The 23,308-nt window shown below is 36.7% G+C and overlaps 1 protein-coding gene and 1 pseudogene across 3 annotated transcripts; one reads left to right on the top strand and one right to left on the bottom strand.

Moving 5' to 3' along the window:
• Positions 1-224: 224 nt before the first annotated feature.
• On the top strand, positions 225-13,991 carry LOC127415307 (ras-related protein Rap-1A-like). 3 transcript variants are annotated; one of them, XM_051654015.1, is made up of 9 exons: positions 225-380; positions 5,379-5,427; positions 5,807-5,884; positions 6,158-6,226; positions 6,357-6,413; positions 6,500-6,640; positions 9,276-9,419; positions 9,578-9,705; positions 13,689-13,991. In XM_051654015.1, exons 3-8 carry the CDS (start codon positions 5,828-5,830, stop codon positions 9,665-9,667), a joined length of 558 nt encoding a protein of 185 aa, XP_051509975.1. In that variant the 5' UTR covers positions 225-380; positions 5,379-5,427; positions 5,807-5,827; the 3' UTR covers positions 9,668-9,705; positions 13,689-13,991. The 3 variants fall into 3 exon arrangements, with proteins under 3 accessions (XP_051509975.1, XP_051509974.1, XP_051509973.1); XM_051654013.1 differs by having other exon boundaries at positions 236-380; positions 12,924-13,991; XM_051654014.1 differs by lacking the exon at positions 5,379-5,427 and having other exon boundaries at positions 232-380; positions 12,924-13,991.
• On the bottom strand, positions 13,434-21,881 carry LOC127415303 (PAK4-inhibitor INKA2-like; annotated as a pseudogene).
• Between the last annotated feature and the right edge of the window lie 1,427 nt (positions 21,882-23,308).

The raw sequence follows: 23,308 nt of genomic DNA, 5'->3' as shown, positions 1-23,308 counted from the left end.
TTTTGAAATACAGAGCAGCTGTGGACCTGTTTCTTGTAACTCATGATGGAGACTAAACAAATTATCATTAACTTCAAACGAGTGAGTGTTCACTTGTGGATATTGAATTGCTTTTGTACGAGAATATGATTTGTTTTTTTGTTTTTTGTTTTGTTAACAGGTATGCCATTTAAAGACTAAAGAAACTCACATCCTGGTATTATCTCACTTTGAACTTGATTCCATGAATAAAATAAAGCAGCTTTAATTCACGGTGCCTTTTTAACCCGTTCGTGACTGCACATGTGTCAGACCAGCCGTCCGCGCCCTGAGAGTGACGTCTGCTTTCTTGAGACCGGGGTCGGAAAGCGCGCGGCGGAGCGGCGGAACACGCGTACACGGTGAGTGAACAGTTTGAACAATCCTGAACCACAGCGAGCTGGCACGGTCATTTACAATTACTTACGAGCATAATACAGTCTGGTTTTGGGGGACGATCGGTGAGCAGAACCTCGCGTGATGAAGCTGAGCGCGAGCTGATGAGCCGCAGGCCGGTCTGTAGCCAGTTAGCATTAGTCACCGGGTGGTGGAGCAGAAATGAGGCGCACAGCAGCGCCGCTATCCGTCGAAACTCACAGGAAACAACACTGCTTTACAGGCCGCGGTGTCTCCTGTGAGCACATAAATAAACATGCCTGTCTGCGGTGAAATATTTGATCTGTGCGTGTTCTATATCGTTACTATGGGCTGATGAATACGTTAAACTGCTGATGTTTATTCTTCGCATTGATACACGGATGTACTTCTAGTACACTTACTTGCATGCACTGCTAACTTTAACTCGTCAAGTGATAAAAATGTCAATAAATCAACATTAATTAACAATGCAATTAGTATTACAGCCATTAGTGTAGTGTAAGCTATGCTTCATGCTGTTCTGATCTTAGAGAATTAGAGGAGCAGTGGTCTGTGTTTTATTGCCAGATTAAATAAAGCCAACAGTGCTGGTGACACTATAACCTAATTGAATCTTTGTCTACATTATAATATTTATGTTGAATGTCTGGAATGTTTTTGGAGGCAAATTTAGATTGATGAAGCACAAGAAACAGTGTACAGTAAGGTTTTATTTGTGTAATTTAAGATTCTATCTCCCTTCGTAGTGGAGACATTATGTGATGCTTTTAATGGTTTTGTCTGCATGTCATTCCAAAGAACACATGTACACTTTTTTTTTTTATTTATTTTTTATTATATTTATTTATCACACATTATACAGTGAAATTCTTTTTTTCACATATCCCAGCTAAGCTGGGGTCAGAGTGCAGGGTCAGCCATGTTACAGCGCCCCTGGAGCAGATAGGGTCAAGGGCCCAACAGTGGCATCTTGGCAGTGCTGGGACATGAACCCCTGACCTTCTGATCAGTAACCCAGAGCCATATAAAAAGAAATTTATATAATGCAGTCAGGGTGTGACGACAATGACACACACAATTTCATGTCAATATGCCAAAGCGTTGCCGAGATACAGCCTCAGATCTTATTGGAATCTTGCCATGAAATTTGTTGATGTTTCTCACGAGAATGGTTGGTTTTGTCTATCAAAAAGCTTGTCATATCTTTTTGTCATGAGTGCCCCTAGATGTTATACAGCTCATTTGTACTTGTACTCAGCATGACCCAAGAAAGGAAATGACAAATATCTCATGACAATAAGCTAAATTAAAAGTTATAAGAATTTCATTCATATTTTGACCACTAGGTGGCGCTGTCTAAACTTTGAGTAACTTCAGGGCATGGACAAATTGTAATGCACTGGTAAAATACAGCACTTTAATAAAAAATCCAAAATGGCCGACACCCAATATGGCCTACGTAGAAAAATTGGGTATCATATGACTCTGTATGCCCCAAGGAATCCAAAGAGATGAGTCTCAGGATTTTAAGTTATAAGCAAAAAAATAGCCATTTTTCATACTTCTTGACCAGTAAGTGGCGCTGTGCCAAAAATGCTCAGGTACCCTCAGGGCATAATGGCATACATTTTTGTTTCAATACGCCAAAGCATTTCGAAGATACAGCCTCACGTCCATTTTGGCATACTCGCCGTCTGTTTCCTTGTAGCGGTATATGAAAAAAATGTGGTCAATCATCGTGAATTCCAAATAAATTATACATGCCAAATTTCAAGTGAGTCGGACACACGGTCTAGGAGGAGTAAAAAATGAAATGAATTTTGTTTCTAGGATTTACAGTTGAAGTCTGAAGTTTACATACACTTAGGGTGAAGACATAACTCACTTTTTAACAACTTCACAGATTTAATATTAGCAAACTATAGTTTTGGCAAGTCTTTTAGGACATCTACTTTGTGCATGACACGAGTCATTTTTCCAACAATTGTTTACAGACAGATTGTTTCACTTGTAATTGTCTATATCACAATTCCAGTGGGTCAGAAGTTTACATACACTAAGTTAACTGTGCCTTTAAGCAGCTTGGAAAATTAAAAAAAAAAATTGTCTAACTAAAGGCTTGACAGTTAGCTTCTGATAGGAGGTGTACTGAATTGGAGGTGTACCTGTGGATGTATTTTAAGGCCTACCTTCAAACTCAGTGACGTTTGCTTGACATCATGGGAAAATCAAAAGAAATCAGCCAAGACCTCAGAAAAAAATTGTGGACCTCAAACAAGTCTGGTTCATCCTTGGGAGCAATTTCCAAACACCTGAAGGTACCATGTTCATCTGTACAAACAATAGCATGCAAGTATAAACACCATGGGACCAGGCAGCCATCATACCGCTCAGGAAGGAGATGCATTCTGTCTCCAAGAGATGAATGTAGTTTGGTGTGAAAAGTGCAAATCAATCCCAGAACAACAGCAAAGGACCTTGTGAAGACGCTGGAGGAAACAGGTAGACAAGTATCTGTATCCACAGTAAAATGAGTCTTATATAGACATAACCTGAAAGGCTGCTCAGCAAGGAAGAAACCACTGCTCCAAAGCTGCCATAAAAAAGCTAGACTACAGTTTGTAAGTGCACATGGGGACAAAGATCTTACTTTTTGGAGAAATGTCCTCTGGTCTAATGAAACAAAAATTGAACTTGGAGGAAAAAGGGTGAGACTTGCAAGCTGAAGAAAACCATCCCAACCGTGAAGCATGGGGGTGGCAGCATCATGTTGTGGGGGTGCTTTGCTGCAGGAGTGACTGGTGCACTTTACAAAATAGATGGCATCATGAGGAAGAAAATTATGTGGATATATTGAAGCAACATTTTAAGACACATCAGCCAGGAAGTTAAAGCTTGGTCGCAAATGGGTCTTCCAAATGGACGATGACCCCAAGCATACCTCCAAAGTTGTGACAAAATGGCTTGAGGACAACAAAGTCAAGGTATTGGAGTGGCCATCACAAAGCCCTGACCTCAATCCGATAGAAAATTTTGGGCAGACCTGAAATAGCATGTGCGAGTAGGCCTCCTTACAAACCTGTTTCAGTTACACCAGTTCTGTCTGGAGGAATGGGCCAAAATTCCAGCATCTTATTGTGCGAAGCTTGTGGAAGGCTACCCAAATCGTTTGACCAAAGGTAAACAATTTAAAGGCAATGCTGCCAAATAATAACAAAGTGTATGTAAACTTCTGACCCACTGGGAATGTGATGAAAGAAATAAAAGCTGAAATAAATCATTCTGTCTACTATTATTCTGACATTTCACATTCTTAAAATAAATTAGTGATCCTAACTGACCTAAGACGGGGAATGTTTTCTACGATTAAATGTCAGGAATTGTGAAAACTGAGTTTAAATGTATTTGGCTAAGGTGTATGTAAACTTCTGACTTCAACTGTACAGAAGAAGTGCAACTTTGAACAGTTGAGGGTAGGGCTGGGCGATACAGCTAAAAAATGTAGCATGGTATAATGTTTCATATCATTCGGTATCGATAATTATTGATACATTTTAATAACCTTTTTTAAACAAAGACCAGTAGAAAAAAGGTTTGAATTTAACCACTGTATTTTTAATTTACCCACTCTATTAAGGCAAACAAAAACAATTTTTTTTTAGTTTTAACAGTCAAAAACAAAATAAAATTTAAACTTCTTTCTTGCTGCATATTCCAAAGGGTAGAAGCGGTTAAGGTGATGAAATAAGCTGCTTGTGTTTCCGTACTTGGCTGGGATGTTTTTTTTTGCAAAGCTTACACACAACGATGTTCTGATGTTGGTCAGACCTGAAGAAACCAAAAAACTGCCACACTGGCGAGCTGACGTCCTTTTTTTTTTTTTAAATTTTTTTTTTTTATTCACAATCTCCTCATCGCCGGCAGGCACGGCACTCATTTTTGCATGTGTTCATGTGTTCTGATGTCACATGTTGATGGCGCAACCGAACCCCCACAGCAACGCAACTTGTTATTGGCTGTTTGCTTGTCACTCGTAGCACGCTCCTTTATCAAGCCATATGATAGGCTGTTTATGATCCAGGGATGGCGCACACTTGAGGGTTGTTCATGCAACTTCATGTCTATTTACATTTTAATGCATTTAAGTGAAACTATCGAGCGTTATATCGAATGTTTTTTATATCGTTATCGATAAAGGTGTACCGTCGATAAAACGAAATCTGTATTTATCGCCCATCCCTACTTTAGGGTTTAAGTTAGAGACCCCAGTTGGGTCATTTACATTTGAGAGTGCCCTCTATCAGTATGCTAAATTTCATAACTTTCTTATGTACGGTTCTATGGGCTGCCATAGACTTCAAGAGCAGAAGAATAATAATACGGGTTCTGCACCTTCGATGCTTTGCTCCCTAAAAATAGGCTTCAAGAGTTGGGTTCAGATATTCGGTTGGATTACACGTAGTAAAATATGTGCTTTAAGAGATACTGGAGGGTGGTAGATTTATGTAACAGTGCTGTTTACTTGTGTCACTTGAAAAGAAATACAAGCTTTTCAAACTGTATCAAAGCGTGAATGCAAAAAAAGTCAATGTAAATATGAAATCAAATTATTAAAATAAATTTAATGAAGGACATTAAAATTTGTATCCGGATAGGAACACAGTCTTTGGTGACTGACCAAACTTAACATGCCAGTTTGATTGTTCTTTATTGAGTCTATGTTTGAGTCAGTGGTGGTGTTATTTGGTTCTGATATTTCGCTATGGTTTGGTGTATTCAGTTTAAAAAGGAAGTGGAATAAAACAGAACAGTTTGACATCATTCACCTTTGTGGACAAAATGTGACTGCAGAGGCTTATGCCTTTTTATTGCTTGTATTCATTAGCATTGAAGGATGAATGATGATAAAGTTAGTTGACTAGTGGAAGGTTTTGATCTAAACTAACTTTTCCAAATGTCTTGATTTTATCCTCTTTTTCCAGATTGTAATTGTTTCAGGCTGAATGAAGTGGTGCATAAGCCTTGCATCAGGTGGGTCTGTAAACATTAGATAAGATGCTTGTATAATAACTTCATTTCTGTCCTTTATCACAATGGAATTTAAATTGCACTCTCTTTGATCTCTAACAGCCAACAAAGTCCTTAAAATCTATTTGGAGATAAACAGCTGTGTGTGTGTCTGTGAGACAGCTCTGGTTAGAGATCTCCTATTGGCAGCACAATAATAATGTGGGGAAAAGACTCTAAAAGTGGTATTAATATGGTGTTTGTTCTTTTGAAGACCTTGGAACAGTTGAAACAGACCTTTATAACTATACTTCCTCAAAGCCAAGAAACTCTTAAATGTGTCAAACTGTCAGTACACCAATTAATGATATGTCTGTGTGTGTTCTTTGATTTTAACTTGCAGGCCTCAGCAGAGTGACCAACCATGCGTGAATATAAGCTTGTTGTCCTTGGCTCTGGGGGCGTGGGGAAGTCTGCACTGGTAAGTTCAACTTAAATCAAATTCCAAAAAAATACGTAGATTTTTCTCCTTTTAGTATTCATCAATCATTTTTATGGTTATTTGTCAAAAATACCATACATTCAACAGTGTTGTTTACATTAATGTGCTATCAAGAACTATTGTGTTAAATTTATTAAATAAGTTTGTTATATCGGCCGTTGGGCGCCCTACTCTTAAGATATCGGCCATTAACAAAATATATAGGTTGACAACTGATGTTTAGTGCACTCTTTCTGGTCTTCTCTTTCACAGACAGTCCAGTTTGTACAGGGAATATTTGTTGAAAAATATGACCCCACAATAGAAGACTCCTATAGGAAGGTATTGTAACCTTTTTGACTAATGTGACATTAGAGCATAAAAAATAAACTGTGCTCAAACTGAAGATACTTTGATCAATTCAAAATATAGGATTATATAATATACAGGATTGACACTCCGTTTCTTTTAGCAAGTTGAGGTGGATGGGCAGCAATGTATGCTAGAAATCCTGGATACTGCAGGCACAGTGAGTTAAATATGGTGCACAAACTCTGCTTGCCAATTAGTTGATTTATCCTCCATATCATTAGATTATTAAATGCTTGCCTACAGGAACAGTTCACAGCAATGAGGGACCTGTACATGAAGAACGGTCAGGGTTTTGCTCTGGTTTACTCCATCACAGCACAGTCCACTTTTAATGACCTGCAGGACCTACGAGAGCAGATTCTGAGGGTTAAGGACACAGAGGATGTGAGTCACTTACCACATGATATAGAGTGTTTTTTGTTTTTTTTAAATCACTATCTACATGTAATTTTGTCTGTTATACCATGTACATATTCTGAAAGTTGATATTGACTAAGTTCAGGGTAACAAGGTTACTGCAGTTCTGATTAGTTACCTAACCCCTTCATAAGCCATGTCTGCCCTAAAAGATATTAACAAACAGCAGAGCTGTTTTTAACCCTTTCAATGTAACAACATTTTGATGCATTTGCTTCTATTGCCTACTTAGAGAGAAGTGAAAGCACAATCTTATATTGATCTTGCTTGGACCTTTTTTGGGTGACATGCTGATTTGAAATTTGAAGAACTTTACCAGAGCACCACATTCTGTATTTAAAGCTACATTTCCATAAATTCAAGTTTTTAGTTCTCGATGAAAACTAAGGGTAGAAATTATGCATGCATATATTAGGGATGTGCGCTACGACTAATTTGACTGTCGTTTAAATGGAAGTTTTATAACCCACTAGTCCAAAGAGAAACAAACCTTCAGTAAACAGTAAAAAAAAAAAAAAAAAAAATTATGCGACCCATTTAAAATACTTAATCTATTCCAAATCCGATGCTAAATTCCACTGAAAAGGGGCATTTATCTGCAACATGCTCGCCTTGAATTCTGATCATTGTACATTAAATATAGAACATGACACGCATTCATTGAATCAATGTTAGTGAATATTTAACAGGCTTATTTATTGAAAACAACTGAAGAATAGTGCAGGATCAATGGAACAACCATTAAAAGCCTGTTCTAAACGGAAATCACCAAGTAAAAGTTACTAAACATATTAAAACAGTCAGGACGTTGAAAATAATTAACAGGTAGACTAAGCCAAATCTACGAGAGAGAAAAAAACAATGTGCTGAAAAGTTGCGTGTATTTCACGACGTGCAGTCGTGCATTAGCCATTGATCTAATATGACAGCTGTTCGGTAAAGAACGTCAACCAATGTAAAAAAAAAAAAAAAAAAAAGACGCTAAGATGTAAAAAAAAAAAAAAAAAAAGTAGCTATAGGATAGAAAAAATAGGCCTGTGATGTAGCCTACAATAAACCTAATGTATTCTAAACATGACGTGCACGCAGAATAAAAAATGGTTTAACCCGTTAAGCAGTCGGCACCTTGTTGAAAATAGCCTTCTTAATCAGCAGATTAAAATACCTAGTCTAAAACAGTTATTTTCTAGGCTACTAACTCAAAAGCATAATTTTTTTTGATGAGTAAAATTAACACGTCGACATGGTCCGGTGAAAGACGGGACTTAACTCACCTAAGGTGGCTGTCCTGCGCTTGAAAAAGCCTGCTCAGCGGAAAATGCACCGATGTAAAGAAGACTCAAATGTGAAAACATCCATAGGGACTTTAAAACATTTGGAAAGCCGATTCCCGCACCACTGAAGTGATTTCATAACTACTTTGGTGAGTTTGCTGGTCTAGTGAGAGGACATTTTCCTGTGCGCGCCGCGAGTGAGAGAGGGAAGAAGCACGCGCAGCCTGAGGTGAAATTAAACTCTGTATCTGCTCCAGATATCCTCTTATTTTTTTTTTTTTATAATATTTGTATTATTAATTCTATTTAAAATATGTAACATTAATATGACAGTAATTTAAACTGTAAATTAAAATATAAAGCCAAACGTAAATGTGTAAAAATTATCAGTTTATTGGGGGGAAATATTAACCGACTAGTAATTCCAGTGTCGACTAGCAGCATCCGAACCGTTTAGTCGACTAGTCTCGCACATCCCTAGCATATATGTGAATCTTTGTTACACAAACACTTTTTTTTTTTTTTCATCTTTTAGCTCTGTATATGAAATCTTGTTTATTAAAGGGATAGTTCACCCAAAAGTGAATATTCTCTCATCATTTACTCACCCGTATGCCATCTGAGATGTGTAAGACTTTCTTCTGCTGAACACAAACGAAAATTTTAAGAGAAACATTTCAGCTCTGTAGGTCCATACAATGCAAGTGAATGGTGACCAGACCTTTCAGGCTCCTAAAATCAGTTAAAGGAAGCATAAAAGTAATCCATAAAACTGTAGTGGTTAAATCTAGGTCTTCAGAAGCTATATAATAGGTTTGGTTGAGAAACAAATCAATATTTAAGTCTTTTTTTTTTTTTTCTATCAATCTCCACTTTCACATTCTGAAAGTGAAGGTGGAGATTTATAGCAAAAAAGGATTGAAAAGTGGTGATTTATGTTAAAAGACTTCAATATTGATCTGTTTCTCAACCAAAGTTATTGCATAGCTTCAGAATACATAGATTTACCACTGGAGTCGTATGGATTACTTTTATACTGCCTTTGTGATTTTTGCTTGAAAGGTCTGGTCACCTTTCACTTGCATTGTAGGACGTACAGAGCTAAGATATTTTTCTAAAAAAATCTTCGTTTCTGTTTGGCAGAACAAATAAAGTAAACCACATCTGGGATGGTTTGAGGGTGAGTAAAGTCATTTAAAATTTTTGGGTGAACTTTCCCTTTAAGAAATCAGGCCATACTACTTTTGACTCGATCACATTTCTTTTAGCTGTCAGTGTTAATTCTCATTTAAACAAAATACACACACTCATCAGATGTCTCTCTCTAGGTGCCAATGATCTTGGTCGGAAATAAGTGTGATTTAGAGGATGAGAGAGTGGTTGGGAAAGAGCAGGGTCAGAATCTCGCTCGTCAGTGGAGTAATTGTGCCTTTCTAGAATCTTCTGCCAAATCAAAGATCAATGTCAATGAGGTGAGTCACACTTCACTTAATCTAAAGCAAATTAAAAAGGCACAGAATAAACATCACCCTTCGTTGCATATCTATAATCACAGTCCTCTAATAAATATCGTGTGTGTGTGTGTGTGTGTGTGTGTGTGTGTGTGTGTGTGTGTGTGTGTGTGTCTCAGATCTTTTATGACCTGGTAAGACAGATAAACAGAAAGACGCCGGTGGAGAAAAACAGAACAAAAAAGAAGTCAAACTGCGTCCTACTGTAACACAACTGCAGAGCATGACTGCAGCAGCTCTGAGCCAGGTAGATTACTAATTCAGTATATGAACTATTAGGAGATCCTTTCATCCATGACCAGTGTACACATGCATCTATGTAAACAGAAAATGGTTGAAAGTAGGGCTAAGCGATTTGGCCAAAGAAACCATATTGCGATTATTTTGTCAAACATTGTGATTTCAACTGCAATGTGAACTTTTAAAATCTAATTTCTGCTGCTTGGATATCGAGGCTAGAAAAACAACAACAAAAAAGAATGACACATCAAAATTACACTTAAAACAACAGCTCGCATTGAGTGCCGCCCATTCACTCAGAAGCACACAGTGCATGCAGACTATTTATTTATTTAAATTGCAGCTTTCTGCTGTGAAATAATCACACTAGGCCATATCATGACTGAATTTATTTAGATAAATTGTGCAGTTAAAAGTTGTGCATAAAATTACTGAAGAGTAAAATTGTGTGTTCAGCAGGATACACAAAAGCATGATATCTTATTGTGCTGTAAAAACAGGTGGTTCATCTAAAATGATCATCAAAATCTTTATCATGATCATGTGCCAATAAGTGAATTTTTTTATTCATTGTTAGTTAGCCAGCAGTTTTCATCAAATGTGATTTGCGGTACACTTATTGCAGAGACAGTAATTTGGTCTTTACTGCCTTTTTCACCAAAAACCCATGGTGGTGATGAAAAGATGGTATTCTGCAATTTTTAGGTTCACAGCAGAGAACCATAACCACTTCCCCAATCAACACGAAACAAACTGGAGGGCTACACACAAAGTGGTGCATCATCCTCAGATGGAGGCGCCCTTTTAATTGCCATCATATTTTAGTTTAAGTAACAGCAGCTCACCTGCTGACAACAGGATGTTCAAAGTGAGCAATGTTTGAGTGATGATGATCAGTCAAAACATGTCAGGGGTCGGGAAACTTTTTTCACTAAGGAGCCAATTTTTTTTATTTTTGGTTGATGCATTTTTCCGAAAGAACCATAGCACAAATGAATAATTTATTATTTTCAAAAACAAAGTTTTTCAATAAAATAAAATGATTATATTGCCCATAGACTACTCAAAAACAAACGAATATGCAAAAATTAATAGGTAACATGTTGCAATATGGAATTGAGTACACATGTTTGTGCAGGTCTCCATAAAATTATTTTATTTTACAATTGTTCAGGAAAAATGTAACTTCCCTTTTGGGCTGGGCGATATGTAATAAATATTTTCACGATAATAACTTTTAAAATATCACGATATCCGATTATATGGTCAACCCCCCTGCCAAGGGTCGTGAATATTTTTGCTTTATTGATTTTGCTTTAAAAATTAAATACATTTATTGAAACATGAAAAACTTAAAAGACATTTCTAAATTCAAATTGCACTTTAAACGAAACTAAAAAAGCAAATTAAAATAACTAAGTGATTAAAAAATCTTATATATAACCACCTCCCCAAATCCAAACATTTACTGTCTCCAACGGCTCCATTTGCATCACGCAAGCGTCAGTAAACAGCAGCAGGTGAAAAATTACTAACAGTGTACAAATGAAGAACTAAAGACAATTATAAATGTAAAGATAATTATAATAATCATCATAATAAATAAGCCTAATAAATTCCCTTGTGTTCCCAAAAAATGCTGCCAAATGTGTGCTCTTATCAAACGTGATTGTATTGCGTTTTGGTAATACAGTTAATGTTACCTAAAGAAAATAATTTTAAAACTCAATTTTAGGTTCAAGGTTAACATGTCTTGTATTACTTTATGATCTTATCACTTTCGTCTTTGTTTCTTTAATACAAAGATACCTGTATATATTACTGAACCTGCAGAGTTGCATTCACAATGTGTGAGAGTGAACTGCTCCATGGAAATAAAGCAAACTAAACTCGCAGCACCTCACGAGATGATCGGAGATCATTTGCAGCATTCTCATAGACGACATTATTCTTGCAAACAGTTTTCAGTTGAATGAAACCGAGAAAAAGGAGCGATAACTCTTTACATGTGCTTGTTCCAAGAGACAGGGTCTCGTTGCACGCCTCTGAACAAACAGCAAATCAGACACGAGCAATGACGGCTTTTCTTTTGTCTGTTCTTAAAAATATAATAAAGTGTGTTTCTTCAAGCATGTGTCTTTGTGACTAACAGCATTTCTTGTCACGTGTCACTCAGATGTCTTACAGGTCACCCACCTGTTGTGGGTAGATGAGCAAAATTACTTGCGCATGAAATACATTTGGACGAGGAGCTTGCGAACTGGATTGAGCCTTGTCGCATTTGGTGGGTGCTATTTCACACCCTGGGCGCACAAATTACGCACGTTCATAAAATCGCTCGTAGAAAATGCTCTTAACCGCTAAGATCAATAGTTATTGGGAAACGAGGACCAGAACTCTATGAATGTGCGTGTCTTGGAGAAGTGCTTTCATTGCACTCATGAACAGCAGAGCTCACTGCACACGTATATCAAATCAGACGCGCATCGGTGGCTTTTCTTTCGTCTGTTCTTCAAAATATATGTTTCGCCAAACACGCGTCGTTGTGTCTAATTTCTTGTAATATATCACTCCGAGAAGTCTTACTGGTCACCTTCCGCAGTGGCTGGTACATCAGCAAAATACTCCGCATGAAAAATCTGCATTCGGCGGATGTTCATTTCAAACCATGTTCACTAGGAGTAGGCTGTACGACAAATTCGGGAGAAAGGAAATCAAAACAGTGTCATTGACTTCGAGCTTTGCAATTGCACCCACACTTTCTGCTGGAAAGTTATGTCTAGAAAGTTTTAAACGATCATGTGTTGGTGAATGGTGAGACACCCGGCGAGCCACTTGATTTTTAACAAAGAGCCACAGGTTCCCGACCCCTGCCTTATGTTGTTAAAATAGGATACTGGCAGTGATCATGCACTTCTGCTAATAATACTGTATCCTAATTTTGGATTAAAATGAATTGCAAACCCTGTTGATGTTACAGAAGCTGATATGGTTGTGGAATGGAACATTAGAAGAATAGTGCCACCTACTGGAACTTCAGCATTTATTTTTGGGGGCAAGACTTGTATGATTGTAATGCTGCACCGAGTTTTTGGTCAGTGTTTCAGCTTTCAGACTTTGACAGAGGCAAATCAAGATCAGTAATCTACTGAACAGCTCTGAGGTGGTGCGAGTTGAGTTCCAATTTAGATGAAAGGCATGAATTTTTTTCTCTTTTTGTTGCAGAATGCCGAAATGAAGAACTGTTGCCCTGCTGGCCAATACAGTTATTGGCCAAACAGTCAATAAGGCAGAACACCATAGACTTCTGGACTAATATACACAAGATTTGACAGAAAAAGAGAAATGAAGCCTCTGCCTTTTCTTCCAGAACAGTCTTTCAAATTTACTTCCCCCTCTTTGACTACAGTTATTTCTGAAGGAGATTCCACAGTGAGGATCTGTGTCTGAAGGAGAATCTATGTCTGTGATGGGGCGAGGGGGGTTAGGCATTCTGGGAGGGGGTTCAGGACTTAATAACTACAGAGAGAATGGAGACATTTCAAACCATTTTAATGTTTATAAAATGATCAGAAATGTTTTTTTTTTATTATTAATGTTTGGACCTTCACTAATCATTTGTACAGAGGAGCTGTGTGTCCTTCATTCTTTGGAAAAAGTTCAACCTTTTTTTTTCCTGAGTGTCTAGGTTTTCTGAAGAGTCACAGCTTTCATATTCCCCATAATATGCTTGAATTCTTTTTTTTTTTTTTTTAATCTAGAGAAACTGTGGAAAATTAAAAAAATGTCAGTTTTGTAGTGGTAAGATGAAAGTAACTAGAAATTTGGTTCTGTGTATCTTAAAGATATATTGTACTAAAGCCAATGCTGAAATGCTCTTTTATGTTCTTTCGCAATCAGAATGACATTAATTTTCCAGCTTTTAAAGATAATGAAATTTGAGTGTATTTTCATTCTAAATTTTTGGTTGTATTTTGTTGTTGGCTGTAGCTCTGCCTGGGAGGAATACCATTTTGTGCCTGAGTAGAAGAATGAAATCGGATCTATAACCCGCAGATGACTTCTCTTACAACGGCTAAACCAATAATCAGTTGTCAGTCCTTGACACTTAATTTGCCAAGTTAAATCAGTCTTGATGTCTCAGATGTTTTACTTAAGTTCTTCATTGTTCTGCTCCATGGTTATTTTAAGCATTTCAAGCAAAGTGTGTCTGATTAACTTTTAATTTTAAAGTAATGTGTGCTTTATAATTTTTTGACATAGATTTAAATAAATAAATGTATTTCATATTGATTTGGTGTTTTATGTTCATTTTTATGTTCCTATTGTTCACCTACATAGACCATTACAGAGATATTTATTGTTTCCTGAGCAGTTTTTGCAGTTCATCATGGCTCACATTATATAGATAAAAATACAGCACAGTGTCATTTAAATAATTCCTCTAATTTACATTTTCATTTATTTATTTAGCATTCAGTGTGACTGACAAATGCAGAATGCTAAAACAGAAGCAATTCACTCTTATCTCCCAGTGCTGCATATCATGTTGAGAAGTAGTGTTTCTCAGTCCAAAGGTCATAATGAGTAATGCAAGGAAATTATTAGGCTTGACAAAAGCTGATACTTTCGACGTTTTTTGGAAATTTGCAGGCCCCCTTTTTAAAAGTACTCTCAGTAACTTTTGTCTTTGTGTCATCTTGGACTTAGCAGCTTGGATGCAGCATAATTTAAAATAAATTTTCAGTTTTAGATGCCATTGTAGAAATGTAGTATTCCTAGTCAGCCATGATTATTTTAATGAGTGAAAGTGTCAAATAACAGTATGGTTACTGAGTTTAAGCGAGTAGTATTCAGCTGGTCATGTGATTCTAACATGGCAGCCCCCATGTGTGGACCCTCTCCATGTAGAATAAAACAGCTTTTATAAGGTTACTGAAATGACTGGAGTTTTCATTTTAATGTGAGTGGTCATGATTTTCTAAATATATTGCAAAATTACAATTCATGTCTTTAGGAGTTAAACTTTTTTATGAAGTTGTAATACGTGTCGTGTCAAATTATTTAGTTTATCCCACATTACATTATTTATTAATTGAATCGGAGAAGATGTAACTGTAATCACAGTACAAAGAGAAGGAAATGCTATTTGTGTATTATAATACATGCACTGTATGTTTACAGAGAACAAGAATATGCTGATTAAATAGGCTGGCATTTGCATTTATTCAGTTTTCATATAATATTTGTGGATAGTTTTTCTGCATTATTGCATAGTTCTTCTGTGCAACAAAAAAAGCTTATGCTTTAAAAGCTTTTTTTGAAAGATTATGAGGTTTGTGAAAAATTTAACCAACCAGGAGTTTTAAGTAGAGTGATTGACAGTTAGCCATCATCCTTAAACCTAAAGAGACTGAAACAAACAAACATCAGCAGGAAAAGCAGCATGTTATACTCTCAAGGGGAAACTCAGCAGATTTTTATATAGTCATCAATGCATACAATCTGACTGTATTCAGAATGTTCTATTTTGCTCTGTCATGCTCATATCTCCATGAAAACAGAGAAATCCATCCCTGAAAAATTTACCAAATATATCTTTAGAATAAATAGCTTCTAGATTGCTACTCTTACTTGGGACAGAGGGACAATCTTACCCCTGAGTCCACCACAAATACTCTTTTTCTTTTCCTTTTTTTCTTGAAATGCAAAGAAACCATAAGAAATATGGAATTAATCTGACAATTGCTTTTACACCTGTAATTTTGATCTTAAGTACATAAGTTATGTCTTTAAAAGAATAGTTCACCCAAAAATGAAAATTCTGTCATTATTTACCCTTTATGGGAACCCATTATGTACCCTCATTACACTCTCCAGTCATTCCAACTCCTGTCAAAATAGCACTTATCAAATATGGCGACACATCAATAACATCAAACGTCATTGGTTCTTGTGCGTCTTGTGAGATTTGATGTTATTGATGTGTTGCCATAGTTGATCAATGATTTGATTTGATTTGATTTGTGAGTGAATAAAGACTTCAATTTCGGTCTGTTCATCATACAAAGTGAGTGCATGCCTTCAGAAGACTTGGAATATGATGCACTTTTAAGACATCTTCGGGTGTTTTTAAGTTTTATATTGAGTCACTATCAACTACCATTGTATTGAAATCAGCCAACAGAACATCCTTTAACTTCTCCTTTTGTGTTCCACAAAAGAAAGAAAGACATATGGGTTTAGAATAACATAAGGATGAGTAAATAATGACATTTTCATTGTTGGGTGAACTATTCCTTTATAGGTCACTAACAACATATATCGCAGTTTTGTCTATATAGAATTGTATCAGTCTTAGACTAACACAGCTGAGCTGTAATCAAACACAGGCTTGTGCTTCTCTACGATCATGCCCCGCCCTTTTGCTGGGAGGTTTTGGTTTTCTTTCTCAGTCCACTCGTTCTCCCCCAGAATGGCTTGCTGGCATCCCCTTTTGGCTTCCTGTATGTAATCTTTGGTTTTTTATAGAGCTCCATGGATCCGTACAGGGCAATCCTGCAAGGGTTTATCTCTGCTTGTTCGAACACGACGTAGAACCCTTTTGAAGATGTTTGCAGTTAGGGACAGTCTTCTGGAAAGCTCTTGATGGTGACTGGTAGGTGATGACTGAGTGAACGTGTCTTTCAAGCTTGAGTCACTCTCCTCTTCACCTGCTGTCTGATATCCAACATCCGGCAGATCCAGCCAGTTCCCCACCAAATCAGCGAATGCATTATCACCCAACACCAATGGCTGTCTGTTTCTACTCTGATTCATCAACAATGCTGTCCAATCACTGGAGTCGTCGTTATCATATTGAGAGAAATGGCTTTCGATCGTGTCTTCCTGAGAACTGGAGAAAGAGGAGGAAGTGCTTAGACTTCCCCAGTGCTTGATCGTCAAGGGTTCCTGTCGGGGTTTAAAGTGGTCCTCTAATGGAGAACTAGTCAGGAACAAAAATGGTTCCATACCAAGCTCAGCCTTGACGCATTCTTGTGAAAGATTTTCTCTTTCTGGAATCCATGTTGGGTTCAGTTGGGTTCCCTTTTGGTTGTTCTGATCAAGCATTGGGGCCTCTGGAGCACTGTTGCAGTTATTGGTGTATGGAGAAGAGGCCTGGTTGGTTTTACTGGATAACTCAAGCTCTTCCAGCGCAGTCTGGACCTGCAAGAGTTTGAGCTCCTGGAGAGCACCAATCACAGAATTCATCTGAGTGTGGAGACCCTCATCTGACTGCCACAAAGAATCCTTTTGCGGGAAAGTAAAGAGGAAAAAAGAGAAGTATTATCCCATAATGAGCACATTTTTAAATTATTTCTGTTTTAATGAACTGACTAATGACTACTGAATAACTCATATCTCACGCTCACTTTCCAGTAATTACCAAAAAAATCAATATTACACCAAACAGACTGCAATTTCTGGCCTGTGTGCCATCACAGATACCTGGCTCAGCATCTGCTAAGGATAATGCATATCTTTTGTCTCTGTAAAATATATGCTGTCATAAAAGAAGAATTTTAGATCTTGAAGCATTTTTAAGGGAATAAAGGTGCTACATAGCCACCTCATTGCAATTAATTTCTAGATCAGGGTTTGGATACAAATCTTTTTCTTTAAAAAAAAAAAAATAATAATTGTGGGATTTTTGTTTTAAAGGGATAGTTCACCCAAAAATAAAAATTCTCTCATCATTTACTCACCCTCATACCATCCCAGGTGTGTATGACTTTCTTTCTTCTGCAGAACACAAAACAATTTTTTTAGAAGAATATTTCAGCATTGTAGGTCCATTCAATTCAAGTGAATGGTGACCAGAATTTTGAAACTCCAATAAGCACATAAAGGCAGCATAAAAGTAATCCATACAACTCAAGTGTTTTAATCAATGTGTTCTGAAGCGATCTAATTGCAATAATTGGTGAGAAGAGACCAAAATGCAACTCCCTTTTCACTTTATCTCTTGCCTTAGCAGTCTAGGCACGATCAGGATTTCAAGATCGATTTCACGTCCTAGTGCTTGACGGATGCGCAGAGCGCTAGATGGCACTAGGAAGTGTAATGGAGCTTGAAATCATAATCGCCAAGGAGACTGCTGATGTCAAGATTTATAGTGAAAAAGGAGTTATATTTTGGTCTCTTCTCATCCAAAACTGATGGATTAAACCACTTGAGTTTTATGGATTACCTTTATGTGCTTTTTGGAGCTTCAAAATTTTGGTCACCATTCACTTGCATTGTAAGGACCTACAGAGCTGAAATATTCTTCTAAAAATCATCATTTGTGTTCAGCAGGAGAAAGAAAGTCATACACATCTGGGATGGTAGAGGGTGAGTAAATGATGATAGAATTTTCATTTTTAGGTAAACTATACCTTTATTGCAGTAATGAATTTAAAATTGTATTTTGTGTTTGGACAAATGTGTAAACAGCTAAATTTAATTGTTACAACATAGTTGTACGTATGTGAATGTTAAAATAATCTATACAGGAAGACGTAATGTTTGTCTTTAAGAACCTTTAAGCTCATAGGAGGCTTTAAAGTCTGACCGAAGAAATAACCTTTCCCTTGACAAAGTTATGAGCCAAATGCTGGTCTGATCATCTTAAAGACATTTACATACATTTTTGATATTCAATTCTGAAAGCAGTCTTAATATTATTTTTATTTTAATCAAATTCCAATCCTTTACAAAAAAAAAAAAAACATGCTTTTAAACATCCTTCTTCTTCTCAGTGCCTACAAGCCACAAATAAAACCTCTATTATCTTACCTTATTTCAGCCTGCAGTCCCTCAACTTCCCTGTCCTCCCTTCTCTTCATTCCTCTCTCTCGCTCTGTTTTCTGTTCTTTCCCTCCTCTACCAGAGTGTGATTATGTTAGTCTTAGCACAGCACACAACTGATGCCTTTCTACATAAGTATACAGTAGAGGGCAGTATCTCGAAGCATGATGGGAGATGTAGGAACTGATGGGAGCTCCAAACCGCCAGCAAAGGTATACAGACTCAGAGCACCTAACCTAACCCTGGCCTCTTTTGGAGTTTCCGCACCCATTTGGAGATCTCCAGGCTGCAGCAATACCTACATTTGGCATGTGTGTGAAATGACTAGATTGTGAGTCAAAGTTCATAGGCATGTCTTTTAATGTGTTGGTCATAAACTGTAGGTTTAGGTATAAGGAGGTGTGTGTGTTTCAGCTTGCTGCAGACATGCTTCAAGTTTTTATTGTGTAATTAATTAATATATATATATATATATATATATATATATATATATATATATATATATATATATATATATATATATTGTAAGAATCACTCCCACAGTTATTCAAAACTACAACAGATAAAATTCCATCTCAATGTACACAAAGGTCATAGAATATGTTATTCTCATGCTAGTCAGCATATATATGTGTGTGTGTGTGTGTGTGTGTTTTCTTTTTCCTAATTTTGGGAACCAGGCCCTATGTATCAATAATCAAATAAATGTTATATTTGTAGAAGTCTGTCTACGACTCAATTTATAGTGCTTAAAGAGGCCAATAGTTACATTAATGACACACTCATTGTTTTTACATTTTTAACTGAACCCTGTTTTCTAGTTATGACATGTTATGGGTTTCATCAGACTTAGCTGGAGGTTACTTTGCTCATTTTGTGATGTCACTGGCCTTGTTTGAGTCAGTTTCCTTTGGGAGCTGCCCAGACAGAGAGGAGTATTAATCAGACTTCACCGAGGAGGCCAACACATGATTGATTTGTTCTTGAGAAACACCCCTGTGGCTGTTTTTTCTTGTTGTCAGCACTTATTTACCCCTTACTCTCTTCTTTCTTCCCTCTTCTTTACATTTTTGCTCTCTCACACAGGATGAAGTAAGACAGGCAAGCAAACGCTTCAGTTACAGATGACCTTTCTCAGTGCATGGGTGTATCTATGCATTTGTGATGGAAACATCTGCATACTGAAACTGAAACTGCTTCTGAGAAGTAAGTCTTGATAAGTGGCCTGGGGCTTTTTACAAACTTCACCTTGAAAAATATTTTGGCCTACGCACCTTTTAATTCCTAAGTATGAGTGCTGAGTTTCCCTAAAAGGTCCCTCACACAGGAACATATATTTTTTAAGCATAACATACCTTTTCTTCTCAAGTTTTTTTTAAATGACTGATCAGACTGTCATTGCTATTTGTCAGAGAAAAGTGACAGATGTAATTTCTGCATTCATACAGCACAGTGTCAACTGAAGACATACTTAAATCTAGCCTGCAGCACAAACATTGATTTTGAGCTTTGCAAAAGAATGCACACCAACTTTAATTTAAACACCAACGAAATTGCTCTGCTGTGTTAAAATATTGCCCAGAAATAGCAACTGTTATGCATTTTTCTGCTGCATAACTGACATAGAGATGTTGATCTGAAGCAGCGCCACGCTGGTCACACTAAGATTTTAAAACATTACAGAAGGCAGAGCACAAGCCAATCAGCGCCCTTCTTTTCAAATGACCGTGGCCAATCAGGTTGCATATATTCTTTTCTCACGCACCGTTCAACAGCTGGATATCAAATATAGGGCTGTTCGATTCCAGAAATTTTGGAGTCGATTCCTGGTTTTCGGAATCGATTCCAGACTGATTTTTTTCGATTCTATTAAAAAAAGGGAGGTAAAGTTAAATCTCATAATAAACAGCTCATTTTAAAGCGTCCTTCGCACTATTTGTGATAGAATGAATGGCATGTACTATTTATAGGTCTATTCTAGTATAAAATTTGGTCCTAGATGCACTTCCCAAAGTGGGGATACATTTGAGGGAACTTTTATCTACATTGAAACTGCCTGTTACCACCGATCAGTTGATCTTGTTATAAAGAGGTTTATATTAGTATGCAGTTGTCCACTACGTTGTGCACTAAATAAAAGTGAAAAGTAAAATAAAATTAAAGTTTTATTTTAAAATCCAGGTTTTTGTACTGGTTTATTTAATATAATATCACAATATTTTTCATAATGCGTATTTAAAATGTTGGTTCTGAATTTGATTTAATAGAATAATTCTAATGTAAAAATAGTGTAAATGAAAAACAAATATGCTAAATGTTTTAAAACATAGGCTTACTGTAAAAATGTTGAGAATGAATAGTGTTAAACTCTTGCTTTTATGAGTGCAAGAGTCATTTAAAATGACCATTTAAACTTTAACCAACCGATTTATTGACGTGAACTGGGAAGCTCTGCCATCTCCTCGTTGCAGACAAGTGTTGTAAAATCGGTGAAGTTGTTACTATACAACAATTTTCCATCACAAATTTGCCATTTTATTGGATTATTAGTCTGATCCAGAGTAAAATACTGGCAGACTACAGTATAGGTCTGCAAAGGTGTGGAAGGGCTTGTGCGATTGTGTCATACAGATTTAAACAAACGGAGCACATTTTATGGCTGAAGAACTACACAAGATTCAGAATCAGGTTGATGATCGTTTAGCTAAAGTAATATAATCCTTAAGTTTATAATCCTTTTGTGAATTGAATTAGTGCTGTTAAAGCTTCTGGAATGTGTAGTAGTTCAGTGGCCACCAAAATTAACACATCAGTCCATTTCCCCGAGCGGATTCCAAGCTTTAGAGTCGATTCTCGATTCCCAATGCCTCGGAATCGATTCCCAGCCCTAATCAAACATCAACGCACAGAGGTGAAGAGATGCACTTACAGAGAAACCCTCCAAAACGCTATTATAAAAATGTATAACCTCAAACCCCCTGCCACCCCCTGTAAAAATAGATGACCACAGAGACTGAGAAAAGATTTCAGGAAAACGAAAGTCTCACCAGTTCATGTTTTAGACGTCTAAAGTTGTCCATGCTCATGCTGTCCACGAGTTCAAACTTTTCTTCCTCCATAAATACTAAATTACACTACTAAAAAGCTGTTAGTTAAAAAGTGCATTCATTAAACACTGCAACACTGCACTCGTCCTTTCTCACGACGGTTCTTCCTGAAACACCTTTTGATGCAGCTGGTTGCTGAAAGACAATTATCTTTGGACTCTTCCCCGTTGATTTCTAATGGTCAGTCATGAGTGATGTCCAGCACTGTTTACTCTTCCTTCTCTAAATGCTCTGTCCTTTCCCTCACTGTTTCATATTCAGGTGACATTACATATCTTCAATATTCAGGAATCAGGCGACCTAATATCGTGTTTCGTAAAGCTGTGAGGTGTATGTGGTGTCAAGTAGCATAACGTTGAATTGAAGGGAAAGTTCCTGAATAGGATTTACTAACGGTTGTTCGTCAACAAAACATGTCGTGCTTTAACCCCAGTGGTCAATTTATGATGAAAGGAGTGATTACAGAGGGTTCATACATAAGAATAGAGCTAGTCTTACCGCTTTAACTGAAAAGATCCACTGACTGGAAATAAGACCGAGGGAAGACCTCCTGTCGGTTAAAAAGTAAAAATGTTTTATTGTGTTCATTTTATTTTTACATGTTTTATTTTATTTTCCAATTATAAACTTGTCTTCGGTGTGTACAGAAGCCAATAAAAGAAACATATTGCACCTCTCTGCTGTGGTACAGACCAAAGATAAGTACATTTCTTTACTACTTCTTCTTCTTTTTTTTAAATTAAAAAAAAAAAAAAATTATTATTTTTTTTTTTTTTTTTTGAGTTTACTAAGACATTACACTTTCAGAAAGAGAGATATCAAGTTTTGACAGGCAGTCTACATCGATGTGGTGATATATATTACTGGTTTGCGTTAGTTCACCCAAAAATGAAAAGTCTCTCTTCTTTTACTCACCCTCATGCCATTCCAGATGTGTATGATTTTCTTTCTTATGCAGAACACAAACGAAGATTTTTAGAAGAATATCTCAGCTCTGTAGGTCCATACAATGCAAGTGAATGATGGCTAGAAATTTAAGCTCAAAAAGCACATAAATGGAGCATAAAAATAATCCATACAACTCCAGTGGTTAAATACATATCTTCAGAATTGATATGACAGGTGTGGGTGAGAAACAGATCAATTTTTAAGTCCTTTTTTTTCTATAGATTCTCCTCCCTGCCCAGTAGGTGGCGATATGCACGAAGAATGCAAATCACCAAAATCAAAAGAAGAATGTAAAAATGAAAGTGGAGGTTTATAGTAAAAAAGGACTTAAATATTGATCTGTTCCTCACCCACACCTATCATATCTCTTGAAGACATGGTTTTATAAACGGGAGTCATGTGGATTACTTTTATGCTCCCTTTATGTGCTTTTTGGAGCTTAAGAGTTTTGGTCACCATTAACTTGCATTGTTCAGAGCTGAAATATTCTTCTAAAAATCTTCATTTGTGTTCTACAGAAGAAATTAAGTCATACACCTCTGGGATGGTAAATAATGAGAGAATTTTCGTTTTTTGAGTGAAATATTCCTTTAAGTTTTGTTTTTTAATATTTTGGTTACATAAAAGGATTTAATGTGTGAAACATCTCTTGTAGACGCTAAACAACACAGACCTTTATTGTGATCACTTTGCTGTAATTATTCATTTCTATTTATATCGTTGCTT

The sequence above is a fragment of the Myxocyprinus asiaticus genome, chromosome 24, assembly GCF_019703515.2.
Source record: "Myxocyprinus asiaticus isolate MX2 ecotype Aquarium Trade chromosome 24, UBuf_Myxa_2, whole genome shotgun sequence".
NCBI classification, from domain to species: Eukaryota; Metazoa; Chordata; class Actinopteri; order Cypriniformes; family Catostomidae; genus Myxocyprinus; species Myxocyprinus asiaticus.
Note: the sequence above shows the minus strand (reverse complement) of the source record. Positions and strands in the feature narration are given on the sequence as shown.

Coding starts and splice junctions, on each gene's coding strand:
- LOC127415307 (XM_051654015.1), top strand. CDS start 5,828: ATGCGTGAATATAAGCTTGTTGTCCTTGGCTCTGGGGGCGTGGGGAAG. Junction 5,885..6,157: donor GCGTGGGGAAGTCTGCACTG/GTAAGTTCAACT, acceptor TCTCTTTCACAG/ACAGTCCAGTTTGTACAGGG. Junction 6,641..9,275: donor GGGTTAAGGACACAGAGGAT/GTGAGTCACTTA, acceptor GTCTCTCTCTAG/GTGCCAATGATCTTGGTCGG.